This window comes from Neodiprion pinetum, chromosome 2 (genome assembly GCF_021155775.2).
Source record: "Neodiprion pinetum isolate iyNeoPine1 chromosome 2, iyNeoPine1.2, whole genome shotgun sequence".
Lineage (NCBI taxonomy): Eukaryota > Metazoa > Arthropoda > Insecta > Hymenoptera > Diprionidae > Neodiprion > Neodiprion pinetum.
In genome coordinates this window covers 24,604-39,952 of record NC_060233.1, presented here as the reverse complement: position 1 = coordinate 39,952, position 15,349 = coordinate 24,604, and the positions used below count along the sequence as shown (strand labels likewise).

The 15,349-nt window shown below is 44.0% G+C and overlaps 2 protein-coding genes across 2 annotated transcripts; both read left to right on the top strand.

Moving 5' to 3' along the window:
* The first annotated feature begins 135 nt into the window (after positions 1-135).
* LOC124211196 (OCIA domain-containing protein 1-like) lies at positions 136-3,129 on the top strand. Its single transcript, XM_046610010.2, has 5 exons — positions 136-332; positions 1,010-1,299; positions 1,427-1,581; positions 2,345-2,477; positions 2,569-3,129. The coding sequence occupies exons 1-5, from the start codon at positions 273-275 to the stop codon at positions 2,675-2,677; spliced, it is 747 nt and encodes a 248-aa protein (XP_046465966.1). The 5' UTR covers positions 136-272; the 3' UTR covers positions 2,678-3,129.
* Positions 3,130-4,101: 972 nt separating this feature from the next.
* Positions 4,102-6,151, top strand: Uch (Ubiquitin carboxyl-terminal hydrolase). Its single transcript, XM_046610012.2, has 7 exons — positions 4,102-4,285; positions 4,366-4,377; positions 4,690-4,818; positions 4,897-5,042; positions 5,117-5,258; positions 5,381-5,456; positions 5,826-6,151. Exons 1-7 carry the CDS (start codon positions 4,253-4,255, stop codon positions 5,969-5,971), a joined length of 684 nt encoding a protein of 227 aa, XP_046465968.1. The 5' UTR covers positions 4,102-4,252; the 3' UTR covers positions 5,972-6,151.
* Positions 6,152-15,349: the final 9,198 nt, after the last annotated feature.

Below are 15,349 nucleotides of genomic sequence, written 5' to 3'. Positions count from 1 at the left end.
TATACATGGTGTTCCTCCTCCTTACATAATCTCGATACTTCTCAATATAACATCAGCAATGCCAGCGCCTCTAGTGTAGAAAGTTCGTTCTGCAAATTTTCGGCCGTTTCTTATGCATTATGATAGTTTTCCGTATATCTAGTCTCCGTGGTATATTTGTATAGCGCGTCTAAACAGCGACCGTTCGTTATATACGGAGCTAGGTCTCCTTTCTCTAGCTTCCGTAATATTACCATTTGGAACTAACGATACGCATTTACATTACATTTGTCATGGAAAATGTCTACAATAATCCGGTCGATGAAAATTCACGAGTAAATTCGTTACCCAAAGTAAATAAGTTTTTATGTTTTCGATTCGTCATAAAGAATGGTATTTTACTCGAATGACAGGTTAACCTGTATAACCCTCAATTATGACTGTGGAAATTCACAATATCTGTAGGCCGGCACTTGTCTTTGACACTTATAGTATTCTTATTTGATGCCACCAATTATCAGAAATTTTATAAACCTGATGCCATATGCTACTACGTATTATCATTGCAATACTTTGTAATAAAGTTTACCACAAATGCCTATCTGTGCTCTGGTCAACGGCTTAACGGTGACTACGTTGCGCAATTAAATTGTGCGGTGTAACGACGTGTTGCATTACTGCAAAATAATGTCTGTAGAAATGAAAAATCTATTTCACTACCTCTGGATTGCCTGCCACATGTAAATAATTTGTGTATACAGCCGTGTATAATCTGTGATATGTTGGGTAGAAAATGGTGATGAACGCGATGATAGCTAATGAAAATTGTTATTGCTTAAAGTACACAATTGTCAATCAGTTGTTGGACTCTGTTCATATATTTTTTATTGTTACCGCAAACTTTAATTTCTGCTCGTTTGTCTATGCGATTTGTATCACACTTGCGCCATCGAACCTGATAGTTTTCATTTACAGACTCGGCCGATGCTATTTGTGGCGTACATCATTTTAAATTTTATTTTCATTGCAGAATTATCAACCTACTCCAGATGAGTTGAAACTATTGGCTGAATGCCGTGGTAAGAGCAATGTTAATGGTACCATTGGTGCAATTACATTCGGAGGGTTGGCCTACCAAAGTATCAAATCGTTCAGGCTAAATGTTCACCCAAGGTTTGGTATCTATCCCAAGGTTGGAGTTGCGTCTGTGGTAGGTTTTTTTGTAGGAAAAATTACAGCCCTACCGTCATGTAGAGAAAAATTTAAGAATCTTCCGGACAGTCCGATTGGTGCCATTATGCGACAAAAATCAATGGGAAGGTAAGAAATAAAGCATTGCTGAATTTTGATTAATGCAAGGAATACATTTTGATGGAGCATGTCTAGAGAAAAGTAAAAATTACACATGCTCTTATTGAAATATGTAACTGTTGATTTCTCTATCCAGTCTAACAACAGAAATAATAACTGATTCAAATCTAAACTTTACTGGCGTCACTCCGATTAAACCATCAAATAATGCACAAATGAATTCTGCAATCGACATTGATGTTTACAATTCACCCAGCAATATGGACAGTTATACCGGTAATGAGTTAAATGGTAAGTTCACATTGAAACCGACAGTCGTTATCCAAACGTTCGACAGAGGAAAAATAGTTACTCGAATGTTTAGTATTTAATCTATCTACATTTTTGTGTATAATATGCACACTAGGGTGTTTCAAAAAAAGACGGATTTTTTTTTTCTTATGGATTCCCAAACTTGATAGTATATCTAAAAACAAAAATTTTGGTGCCAATATGAAAAATAATATAAATATGGCATATGATATTTTTTTGTAGTTTTATTGGAAAATATTTGAAATTTTTGATTAGTGTTATTTTTGATCGCTGATATCTTAGAAACGGTTGATTTGAGGAACTTTGATCTTCAGACGTTTTTTGTAGAGCGTGAAATCTCCTACAAATCTCTTGTTTCAGATTGTTGTTACGATGAACCGTTCCAAAGTAATAAAAATTCAAAAATGAAAAAAAAAATTTCCCATGTTATTTAAATGGAAAATAAAGAAATGGATATAGGTAGACCTTCCTATTGATATTAAGAGCTCATATTGTCGCCAAAATTTTTGTTTTTAGATATACTATCAATTTTTGGACACCATAAGAAAAAAAAAAATCCGTTTTTTTGAAACACCCTGATGCACACATACCGAACCAAGGCGTGGTTGAAAATACAAACATATGCATGCATGTAGATATTTACTGAATTTTACAACAGCTCATTGGGGCTGCTTATTAATTGATATTTGCACACCCGTATGGGTATAATATTGTATAATAAAATAAAAAATCGAATATTCAGGTCCGAGATTAGATGCATCGAATGATAATATACTCGATGAAAATTACATACAAAAACCAGCAGTTTCGTATGCCGAGCTAAGGGGTAGGAACAGAGAAGATTATTTGAAAGCCAGTAAAGAAAAATACAATCCGTAAGTGCAATCACGTTCAACAAATTCTTGAAAATCTCAATTTAATATATTCTATTCTCATTTCTCTATAAATCGTGTATTTCATTTTTAGGATGAGCTCTATCGCCAACGACTCACGTACAGAGCCACCGACACGAAGGTCTTCACCCCCTCCTATTCCTAACAAAGAGACAAACAAATATGGAGATGTATGGGGCTAATGTGATACTAACTGCAATCCACGGCTCTCGCATCCGCGTATATATTAGTGCGTACCTACAGGGTCATTTATTCATTGCTGAACATAAGACTCGGCTACGAGAGAGCCTCTTACGCGAGTACCAGGGTGGGCTGGCTGCATCAGTTACACTCGTGTTCAGCAACGAATAAATGATCCTGTAGTATCAGGTTCATACGTTTTAAAACCTTTGACATGGTCTTTGGAGAGAATATATTATACACAGCCCAAACAATTTGTCATTGCTTATTACAATTATTTTTCCAATGCCTGTGCGCGTAATTTTAAACAATGTTCCCGGTACTTTAACGACCGCCACATCTACATAGCTATTGTATAAATGTAACATAGGCGCAGATATTTTACAGTGTAGTCTGTGATTTAAACGACGTAGAATGTATTAAATGTAAAAATAAATCGTCCTGGTTGAATAAATTGAAAATCCATCACCCCCACCTTATTGATTTTCCACGTTATGAACAAATGACCAGTTACAAGTGTGTTTGTGAATTTTACCTTAACTCTTGATGGAGAAAGCTTGATTTATAACTCATTGCATCAGATTATTGAATTTTGTTAGTAAGCTAATGTATATCAGTGAAATATTTCACCATTACCACGGTCTAGTAATAGCTTAACTGGTGTCATTTACCAGGTTACAACCTATCATTAGTGCTCAGCATCATAAAGACACCATAAGTCGCCAATCAAGATGGATCGCATGGACAGTACGCATTCATCAATTGCTAATTTCTACTGGAATTGCAAGGATCTCCAGTTTTCTGCACCATAATCAACTATTCAAAGTACCATTCCTTCTGCATGAAATATCAAGTAGAAGTTAGAATATTTCTGAAATTATATTCCCATGTCCGCTCTTTCACACTCCGAATATTAAGATTCTGCCTCAAGAAAACAAAGTGGGTCTTTTCGCGTTGAGCGTAAGTTTGCAACGTCGATTGAAGATCTTTGCAATATGAATCGTAAGTCAGCGGGACCGCGTGCCGAAGGTAAATATTGCTAATACGCTCGATTAGCCATAATTATAGCCGACCAGTACGCGATCTGGGCTGAGTTCAGAAACCTTACCCGAGTGAACTCGGATATCATACTGTCTTTGTCTAACACATGAGATTAAACAAAGACACAACGATACTGAGTCACTCGAGTAAGGTTTCTGAACTCAGCCCTGTAGTGTTGGTACGGCTGCCATACCGACCAAGATGTTCTTCTCCTTTCCATTACATTATGTTAGAAACAGACGGTGAATCTACCATTCTCGGCCCGACACCACAGCAACTTATTCACTTACCGACAAACACTGCGATGAATGTGAATTACCGACAAAACAATTCGCCCACTTGACCCGTTGGAGCGACAGGAAATTTTTTCCAAGGTTGCGTTTCTTCAGGATCAGTGGAATATAGCATACTCAATGGAGGATATCATCCTAGGATATCATTGAGTTTCCGACAAACTGAACAGACGCAATTCTTGAAATCTGCCAGCTTGATTTTCGTTAGTGTATATTGGAAATAATTTTCTCCTACCGTAAATCATGGCATGGGTCCCGTTAGAGTCGAATCCAGAGGTATTTTCACCCCACACTGTTCGTACCACATTTATTTTTGTATATACGAAACCATTAATGCGTTTTTGTGTTTGTTTCAGGTCATGACCAAGGTGATGAGTTGACCTTTAACTATCGGCTAAGTGTTGATTTTAAACTAGTTGATTAGCTATCAAACAGTTCCTTGTGCACGTATATTTTTTTAACGAAAACGTTAGAGACATGTTGATCTTCTCGCCCCAGTCTACAATTGTTTATAAATCTCGTATTGCGAAAGAAGGATCACTGTTAACTGTCACACAGAGATGCTTCCAACAATATTCCGTTTCAATACGTTCATTGTGCTTTTTATTACTTTTATGCTTCAGCTGTTGAGAAATTGGGTATATGGTGCGTTAACTTTCTTGGCTCTGCTTGTATTTTAGTTTCTACATAAACTTGGAGTACCGAAGAACTGGGGCATCGTTGATGTTTATGGAGTGGATCCTGACTTGTTGGCTGTAATACCTAGGCCAGTTCTTGCTCTTATTCTCCTGTATCCGATTACAGACAAGGTAAAAATATTCTTGAGGCACACACCTATATGGTTATAGTAAATAAAGACAAGTGTCTGGGTGTATCTACATTTGCAGTCAGATAGGTTCAAAAATGATAGGGAGGCCAAGCTGAAAGAGGATGGACAAAAAATATCTGAGGACATATATTACATGAAACAATGTGTCTCTAATGCTTGTGGCACCGTTGCACTTATTCATGGAGTAGCTAATAACAGTGATAAGTAGGTATCATGATACTTAATCAACTTCCACGTCAATAAACGACCACACTAACCGGCAGATTATATATTCACAGGATTCAACTGGAAGATGGGCAGCTAAAATCATTCTTGGATAGCACCAAGGGACTTTCCCCCCTTGAGCGTGGCGAACTACTTGCTAAATCAGAGGCTATTATTGATACCCACAAAGAACTAGCTCAGGAAGGACAGACAGAGGTAAATGTATGCCTCATATATTCTGTTAATTATTTGAATAAAGCTATTGCTTATGCTGTATCTCTAGATCGCTTGAAAACAAATGCAATAAATTAAATTTAATTTTATTCTTGATATTTCAGGCTCCTGGTGACGATTCCCCAGTCAATCATCATTTCATAACATTTGTCGAGAAGGATGGATCATTGTACGAGTTAGGTTCGTATTTTCTACGTAAGACATTTTATAAGATAATATAAGAAAAATTTTGGATCGATCAAAACTTCGAAAAGATAAAATTCGCTACGTAACTTCGTGATGATTTTACAGATGTTCTAGACAGTCAATACATTTCTATATAAAAATTATCTAATTAATGAATCTCACTTACCCAATCTTCGTGTTCAAAAGTGTGTCAATGTGAGTCATAACATAGATCCAGGTTTCTACGAAGGAAATTACAAAAAGAAAGTACCGAGTTGCAGAACCATCTCAAATCTTGGATACTTGCTAACTTATTTGGAAATATATTTTCTTTGTCGTACCCACTCATCGAAATTTTAGAATCTTCTTTTCATGTTTTTGTAGATGGAAGGCAGTCGATCCCGGTTAATCACGGAGCTTCGACCGCTGATACATTTTTGGATGACGCAGTCCGCGTGTGCCGTGAATACATGGCCCGCGACCCTGATGAAGTCCGTTTCACTATGGTTGCTCTAGCTGCAAACGAATAAGAAAACGACAAGCTTCCGTGAAATGTCGACGTGTATGAAACACGTTATTCTTGTTTAGGATATTGCAACACCTTATGCGATTCTTTATGTACTTCACCATGTTCTATAATCTGCTATTGCCATTTTCTGATATATTTTGTAACGCTATAAAATTTGTTCATGCTGTGAGACTATCCTTTCTTTTGAATTCTTCAAATTTGTATCCTAAGGACATGCTTCATGTAGACACTGTGGTAGATACATAACTAGTTGAACCAAGTTCTACTTGTTCAACTGGATATCATCAAAGACTAGAGTGTAGCGATTTACAATACGGTATCGGTATTAAAGATATCGATTCGATCCATGCCCCAATCCTCTCTGTGGCACAACTTTGAGAAAAATTACGAACGATAATTATGATATATATCGAATAGAAAAAGAGGGTAAATGAACGCATCTTCCAAAATGATAAGAGAAACAAACACATATCTGTAATTATTCGGATTATTTACATTACTTCGATAAAAGTGTAGTAAATAAAAATACACGTATCAATACATGTGAATGCATGAATGTGAACTTCGTAATACGCAGGCACACAACACACACGTGCATACATACGCACAATACGCTGTGTAATGTATTCCATCTCATTCTTTTGCACGTTCAATCCTACAGATATATGTATATATGTTTGTCTCTTTCTACAACGCCTCAAGTTTTTGTGTTACACTTGATTTTACTCATAAAATTTCCGTACCGGGCCTTTATAACTCAAATTGTTTCTTAAGGAGTAAACTCCAAAAGCTATTTAATTTTTTTAAATCCTGCGAACAAAATTCACATCTATATTAGCGTATGTGGTTCTTAGAATATAACAGTTATAGCGCACAAAAAGCGTCGCGAAGGAAAATGGTATATACTTTTTTTGTAGTAAATACTTCTTATGCGACAATGGCACGTTCATTGGTAACGCTAAAAAGTGTCCGTAAACCGGACAAGAGAATGGAGGAATAAAAGAAGAGAGAGAAAGCGTGATGGTCGTCCATAGCATGGCCGTGTACAAGAAGAGAGAGAAAGAGTCATGTGTGAGCGAGAGAGAGTGATAGGCCATCCATAGGCCGCGTGTACGTGTTTTATACCCGGGACAACTCTTGAAACTATTCATACAATGTGCATGCGCGAGTTTTATCGGCTGCTCGGGCAGGCTGACCACTCCGAGTTTCAGCTGTCAAACTCTGTTTCTGGCGGCGATGTGGTTCATACGAATTGTTGAGGTTAGAATCTCAAACAGTCGAGATAGTGACTCGGAAAGTTGATGCTAATGCTCTTTGAAAATTGGCTTTATTCGACTGGAATGAGAAATCTGTTTAAATGTTGGGTGCTTGGAAGAAACGCAGCAGGTAGGTGGGAACATTTTATTTGATCACTTTTATTATTTCGTACATTAGCAATAACAATGAAATTTTTTTCTGTCAACAGGTGATGCGGCCAAAATAATTACATCTCTAATATTTACTGTTATCTGCTTATCCAGTTTATCACACGTACAAAGATCATCTCCACTTTCAAGCAACTAAGCAACTTTCTCACTCTCTTGTGATTTCAGGCGGTAATATTGAATTTTATCACGTTTGAAAATGGAACGTTAAACCGAGCGTTCAAGAAATTTAAATATCACACTACCTGTAACAGAATTGTGAATCTTTTTTTTCTCGAAAATAGTTCAACAAAAGTTACAAATAGTCGATAGTTGATGTATTTTTTCCGATCAATAAATTATTGCTACTACTATTAAAAATTTTCCAATGATTACCAGAGTTCATTTCGCAAATTTTCAATGATGTTCGATTAAATAAAAATCAAGGGAACCTAATACTCAAATTGAAAATTCAAGTAATATTAGACTTATCAAAATGATTTTTGTATTTCATGTTGGTGTGCATGGAGACTAGAGTAAAGGAGTGGACACAGCGTGCTATAGAAATGTATACGAAATCCCGGCTTAACACGACGGCGCTGCGATCAAAAAGATCGTAGTCATATACATATATATATATATTTAGATCAGACACACTGTTACTACTTATTTCCTAACCTCAATGTGTCAAAATTCGTGCAGTGTTTATGTTTACATGTGTAAAACGTTTTGTTATTAATGTGCAGTGTTAATTAAATTATTATGTTTATTAAAATGGGTGTATCAAATTTCTGTGAATAAAAATATGCTGAAACATTAGGAATCTGTAATCTATTATTTTCGCGTAATGAATCGAGAGAAGCTCAGGACAATTTTGTCCCCTTATTTTATAAAAAAAAAAGTATTGACTATTCTTGAAATAGTCTAGCTCCTTAACCTCCAATATACTGTCGTTAAGGTGTGTCACTTTTCATTCTACTGCGAAAGCGCGGATCGATCACTTTCATCGCGTGGACTAATTTTATTATTATATTTACGATCTTTTCGACCCATGCGATGCTAGTGGCGGAGCGGAGAACTAATTGCAGGACGGATTTTTGAGGACGCCGGTACTACTTATTCTCCTATGCTGTGCCCACTTCTTTACTCTAGTCTCCATGGGTTCACCCTTAACTGTGTGGTTGTAAACAAGAGAATGGGAGTTGTAATTGTCGCTTTCCGATTTTACTGCGACTGGCAACTCGAAGTAAAAACGGAACGCAGTCGCAGTTGACTGCGTGACGTCACAGTCGGCAGTACTCGAAGTATATTTCGGAATTCACCCCAGTGATTCACCCATAGTCAGATTCATTGCTGAAATTAACTAAGAGAGGGCGCCACCGTAGTTATCAGCTGGGACGTAACAGCGATCGCAATCTTGAAAATGAGGTCAGTATATTTTTGACCGTCAACGCGACTACACACTCGTTACACTTTCCGGACAGTTAATTGGCGACGAGGATACATCCAGTGATACAGTGTGCACAGTGAACGCGTGTGTATATGTGTGTGTGCAGTACACTTTTCCGACATAATCTAAAATCTAATTCTCGAATCTTCCGGAAGCATCCGTTATGACGTCACATCACGGACGTAACGCTCTGAAGAGGTCCCATGATTGAGAAGTGCAGGCGTCGGTGTTGCAGCGTTACGTTCAGGGTATTCACATAACCCACGGACGCCATCCGCCGGGGCGTCCGACTGTAACGTCGGTACGGTGAAAATTTCCAGATAATAGACACTGGAATCGTTCACACAGCTACAGTTAAACTCACATCAGTAGTTTTGGTCACCAATGCGACTGTCAACTCGGAGTAAAAACGGAACGCAGTTCGCAGTTGACTGCGTGACGACACGATCGGCAGTACTCGAAGTATGTTTCGCAATACACACATAGTCAGATTCATTGCTGAAATCAACTGAGAGAGGGTGTCACCGGAGTTATCAGCTGGGACGTAACACCGATCGGAATCTCGAAAATGAGGTCAGTATATTTTTGACCGTCAACGCGACTACACACTCGTTACACTTTCCGGACAGTTAATTGGCAACGAGGATACATCCAGTGATACAGTGTGCACAGTGAACGCGTGTGTATATGTGTGTGTGCAGTACACTTTTCCGACATAATCTAAAATCTAATTCTCGAATCTTCCGGAAGCATCCGTTATGACGTCACATCACGGACGTAACGCTCTGAAGAGGTCCCATGATTGAGAAGTGCAGGCGTTGGTGTTGCAGCGTTACGTTCAGGGTATTCACATAACCCACGGACGCCATCCGCCGAGGCGTCCGGCTGTAACGTCGGTACGGTGAAAATTTCCAGATAATAGACACTGGAATCGTTCACACAGCTACAGTTAGACTCACATCAGTAGTTTTGGTCACCAATGCGACTGTCAACTCGGAGTAAAAACGGAACGCAGTTCGCAGTTGACTGCGTGACGACACGATCGGCAGTACTCGAAGTATGTTTCGCAATGCACACATAGTCAGATTCATTGCTGAAATCAACTGAGAGAGCGTGTCACCGGAGTTATCAGCTGGGACGTAACACCGATCGGAATCCTGAAAATGAGGTCAGTATATTTTTGACCGTCAACGCGACAATACACTCGTAACACTTTCCAAAAAGTTCATTGACGACGTGGATAAACACAGTGATTGAGCATGCACAGTGTACATATGCGTATGCATCTGTACAGTACAGTATTCCGACACAATCTAAAATCGAACTGCCGAATCTTCCAGAAGTGTCCGTTAGGACCACTGATATATATATATATATATCCTCGGGCAGTGTATATATATATATATACACTGGATTGGATATTACCGTATACTCTACGTGTAAGCTCGTGCATCCAATTGAAAAATTGAATTTCCGCCATCTTGTACAGAAAGTTGTCACAAAATGCGCGATAGATTTGAACTGCGTAATATATGCTATTTAGATCTAACGATATATTCGTCACACAAAAAAGTTTTTGACGAGTAAAATAATGTTTGATATATTAAATGACGAACAAATCATTTTTTCAAAAGTATATTATTATTTACAATTATATGGTGTAAAAGATCATTAAATAATATGACGAAAAACTTGTATTTAAGCGTGATTTTTCTTTATGTTCAAAAGAAGTCCTCAATTCTGAGAAGTTTCCGTCCATTATCCTTCATCCTATGGTGGGCTGAATTCCATACGGATTAATCAAAAATTTGTATAACACTAATTCAATCGTTAGGGAATCCATTTACCACCCATTGATCATCAAAGTGGAGCTTAAAACATGTAAAAAAAGTTTTGAATCAAATTATATCGAATTGGGTGAGTAAAAACTTTATTCAAAAATATGGGGAACAAAACATTCCTTGCAAACGTTAAGGCATTTTTATAGAGTTGCGTGCGATAAACCACAACCGTAATATAATTAGTAAATGCCAGAAGGGGTGACAACGATCGGCTTTGCCGACGACGTAGCTCTGGTGGTGACGGCAAGGACGGCGGAACTGCTCGAGTGCAAGGCCAACGAAGCAATCAGCAGTGCCTGGGCATGGCTGGCTGGTGTAGGGTTGGACTTGGCGAAAAGGAAGACGGAGATAGTGGTAATAACTAGGCGGCACTCGCTGAAGGTGAACCCTATCAAAGTCAAAGGACACGAGGTGAAGCCTACAGACAGCGTGAAGTACCTGGGAGTGACCATCGACGCCAGGTTGAACTTCGCGGCGCACGTGCGGCAGGCCGCTAACAAGGCCATGGGCGTAGCTGCGGCGATTGGCAGGCTAATGCCTAACATAGGGGGACCGGCCCACGTGAAAAGGAAACTCCTGGCGAGCGTAACCTACTCCGTTGCGCTCTACGGAGCCCCAGTATGGGCCGACGCCCTATCGGTGGCGAGGAACAGGAGCAGACTGGAGGCTGCGGGAAGGGCCAGTGCATTGCGTGTAGTGTCGGCGTATCGCACTGTCTCGACGCCGGCCGTTATGGTGCTGGCGGGCCTGATCCCGCTGCACTTGATGGCGGCCGAACGGAAGAGAATCGCGGAGGCGGAAGCGAGAAGCGGGGCCCGCAGCAAGGCGGCCAGGGCCAGATTAAGACGCGAAGAGCGGGTGAAGACGACCGAGGCATGGGACGTGGAATGGGGAGAGGCGGAGAAGGGGGCATGGACGAGGGAGGCGATACCCTCGGTAGTACCCTGGATTGACCGGAGACACGGCCAGATGGAGTTCTACCTAACCCAAGGCCTAACGGGGCACGGGTGTTTCGGTACATACCTCCATCGTATAGGCAAGGAGACGACGACACGGTGCCACCACTGCGAAGCCGCTGCGGATGACGCAAACCACACGTGGTTCGTATGCCCGGCATGGAAGGCACCAAGGGAAGAAATGCGAAGCGTGACCGGACCGATCGCGAACATCCGGGAGGTAGTGTACGCCATGTTGAAAGGGCCGGAACAGTGGAGTGCGGTGGCTGCTTACATCAAACGAGTGCTCCGCGACAAGGAGGAGCTTGAAAGGATCAGAAGGGGCGAACAGCCAGGCAGGGGACCCAACCCTGGCACGCCCGCGCCCGCTATGGCGTGCGGCTGCGACCTGGCTTACAGGCACGCCGTATGCTTCAGGAGCGCGGGCTACCTCAGGGACGATGCGACCGAACCCACCAGTGACGCAACGAACATCAGCGTGTTACAGGACAAGATCGTGCGCCTGGCGGCAAAGCACGCCGCACAGGAGATCGGAAGAGGACCGCCCGCGGTCAGTGCGACAATGCCGGGCAGTGAGGGTGCAAGGGTTCGTATGACCTACGGGGACGTAAATTACGTAGGCAACAACCGGGCCATCTTGTACCTGAGACGCAGGTTTGGAGGCCAGCAAATGCTGACGAACTCGTGCAGCCCGTTGAACATGCAACCGCCGGGGCTAGACATCGTGGTACTCGACGGCGTGGTCTTTACCGCCGACTGCCAATGCATCAGCTGGGCCGAACATGAGAGGATGTTCCCGCACTATAGGTCCACAGTGGATAAGGGAGTCACCTGCTCGGACTGGCGACTGGAAAGGACGCGGACGTCGCAGGTAAGTGTGCAGAAGCGTGGCTGGGGCCACGTAAGCACGGCCAGCAGCATGCTCTGCAGAAAACATTGAAAGTGCGCTGGAGGACGTGTAGTGGGACAAGTGATACAGACAAATAAGCGATTTGGCAGGACATTTTTGCAAAGCCAATCAGCGTAGCTTAACACTGTGTAGATTAAGATTATAGGAATACTCAAGCGATTGAGTGAAAAAGGTTACAGACTAAGCAGAAAGTAACCTAAGTGATAAGTGGTCACCAGACACCGGACAATTAACGGTGTGGTGAAGCGGGACTAGGCCGCCGGAATTATTGCGCCAGCAAAATACCGGCGGCAGTGGGTCACGGCCTGAGTGGCGTTGACTGGCGCCGAGCGACAGGCTAGTGTAAACATCAAGCGCGGGCTGACGACCTTGCTGAGTCAGCAAACTACGGTGAGCAGCAAGACTCGGCAGGCTAGCGCGAGTAGATAGTAAGGTCAATGTAGTAATTACATTTAATTAGCAAATAATGCTAACACTAAATGGTAAAATTGTAAATAGTAACTAACACTACTAGTAGGTCTGGGTATAAAACACGGTCGACTTATATGCGACAGGTGTATAAAATACAGTGCAGGTGTACACGAGCCGGCGCGGAACTCTTGCGTCAGCAAATTCCGCGCCGGCAGTAGGCCGCGTACCGTGTGTACGCTGAGTAGTACGGGCAGACGCAACAGTGCAGGCAAGCCGGCGCGAAACCCTTGCGTGAGCAAATTCCGCGCCGGCAGTAGGTCGCGCACTGTGTGTACGTACTGTACGTACTGTAGAACGGGCAGAGCAATAATAAATAACAATTGCTCAACTGCTCTGTAGGATAACTAACACGCTAGGCATATGATATAGGGAATAACTAACATGTAGCAAATAATTGTTATGAAACTAACCACTAACATGTAGGACTACATTAATACTAATTGCGGGACAAGTACAGGCGGGCCGGTGCGGAAAACTTGCGTCAGCAAATTCCGTGCCGTCAGTAGGTCACGCGCTGCAAGAGTAGCAAGCGGGTGACTGCTTACATAAGTAGTGAGTAAGTAATTACCGTAAAGTAGGGATAGTAATTAATTATAAATAGCGAGTAGGTACGAGGAATGGAAGGGAGGCGTAGCCTTGACAGGCCGGCAAGGAGCATGCTCCGCGCCGGCTGGCGAGCTGGCCACGGAGAGAATAAGAGGCCAGGAAAACAGGCCGGCCACAGGGACGAGGTGAAGTAATGCTAAAGCGGTTCCGCCTCGTCCTGGGTGATGAGCGGCGGAGGGGTTTTAGCCGGTAAAAATCCGGCACTATCCGATGACATCCAAGAACAACCGGATGTCTTTTGAAGATTTCCCCTTCGCCGCTAAACAAAAAAAAAAAAAAAAAAAAAAAAAAAGGTTAGGCTGGGCTGGGCTGGGCTGGGCTGGGCTGGGGGATTGGGGATTGGGGATTGGGGATTGGGGATTGGGGATTGGGGATCTCGGGGATCTCGGGGATCTCGGGGATCTCGGGGATCTCGGGGATCTCGGGGATCTCGGGGATCTCGGGGATCTCGGGGATCTCGGGGATCTCGGGGATCTCGGGGGGATCTCGGGGATCTCGGGGATCTCGGGGATCTCGGGGGGATCTCGGGGATCTCGGGGATCTCGGGGATCTCGGGGATCTCGGGGATCTCGGGGGGATCTCGGGGATCTCGGGGATCTCGGGGGGATCTCGGGGATCTCGGGGGGATCTCGGGGGGATCTCGGGGATCTCGGGGGGATCTCGGGGATCTCGGGAATCTCGGAGATCTCGGGGATCTCGGGGATCTCGGGGATCTCGGGGGGATCTCGGGGATCTCGGGGATCTCGGGGATCTCGGGGGGGTCTCGGGGATCTCAAGGATCTCGGGGATCTCGGGGATCTCAGGGATCTCGGGGATCTCGGGGGGATCTCGGGGATCTCGGGGATCTCGGGGATCTCGGGGATCTCGGGGATCTCGGGGATCTCGGGGATCTCGGGGGGATCTCGGGGATCTCGGGGATCTCGGGGATCTCGGGGATCTCGGGGGGATCTCGGGGATCTCGGGGGGATCTCGGGGATCTCGGGGATCTCGGGGATCTCGGGGATCTCGGGGGGATCTCGGGGATCTCGGGGATCTCGGGGATCTCGGGGGGATCTCGGGGATCTCGGGGATCTCGGGGATCTCGGGGATCTCGGGGATCTCGGGGATCTCGGGGATCTCGGGGATCTCGGGGGGATCTCGGGGATCTCGGGGATCTCGGGGATCTCGGGGATCTCGGGGATCTCGGGGATCTCGGGGGGATCTCGGGGATCTCGGGGATCTCGGGGATCTCGGGGATCTCGGGGATCTCGGGGATCTCGGGGATCTCGGGGGGATCTCGGGGATCTCGGGGATCTCGGGGATCTCGGGGGGATCTCGGGGATCTCGGGGATCTCGGGGGGATCTCGGGGATCTCGGGGATCTCGGGGATCTCGGGGGGATCTCGGGGATCTCGGGGATCTCGGGGATCTCGGGGATCTCGGGGGGATCTCGGGGATCTCGGGGGGATCTCGGGGATCTCGGGGATCTCGGGGGGATCTCGGGGATCTCGGGGATCTCGGGGATCTCGGGGATCTCGGGGGGATCTCGGGGATCTCGGGGATCTCGTAGATCTCAGGGATCTCGGGGGGATCTCAGGGATCTCGGGGATCTCGGGGATCTCAGGGATCTCGGGGGGATCTCGGGGATCTCGGGGATCTCATAGATCTCAGGGATCTCGGGGATCTCGGGGATCTCGGGGATCTCGGGGGGATCTCGGGGATCTCGGGGGGATCTCGGGGATCTCGGGGGGATCTCGGGGATCT

Excerpts from the sequence above, each read along its gene's own strand:
- LOC124211196 (XM_046610010.2), top strand. The coding sequence starts at position 273 with ATGGAAAATGTCTACAATAATCCGGTCGATGAAAATTCACGAGTAAAT. Across the intron at positions 333-1,009 it reads GAGTAAATTCGTTACCCAAA|AATTATCAACCTACTCCAGA; the intron begins GTAAATAAGTTT and ends TTTTCATTGCAG. Across the intron at positions 2,478-2,568 it reads AGTAAAGAAAAATACAATCC|GATGAGCTCTATCGCCAACG; the intron begins GTAAGTGCAATC and ends TTTCATTTTTAG.
- Uch (XM_046610012.2), top strand. The coding sequence starts at position 4,253 with ATGGCATGGGTCCCGTTAGAGTCGAATCCAGAG. Across the intron at positions 4,819-4,896 it reads TGTATCCGATTACAGACAAG|TCAGATAGGTTCAAAAATGA; the intron begins GTAAAAATATTC and ends CTACATTTGCAG. Across the intron at positions 5,457-5,825 it reads TGGATCATTGTACGAGTTAG|ATGGAAGGCAGTCGATCCCG; the intron begins GTTCGTATTTTC and ends ATGTTTTTGTAG.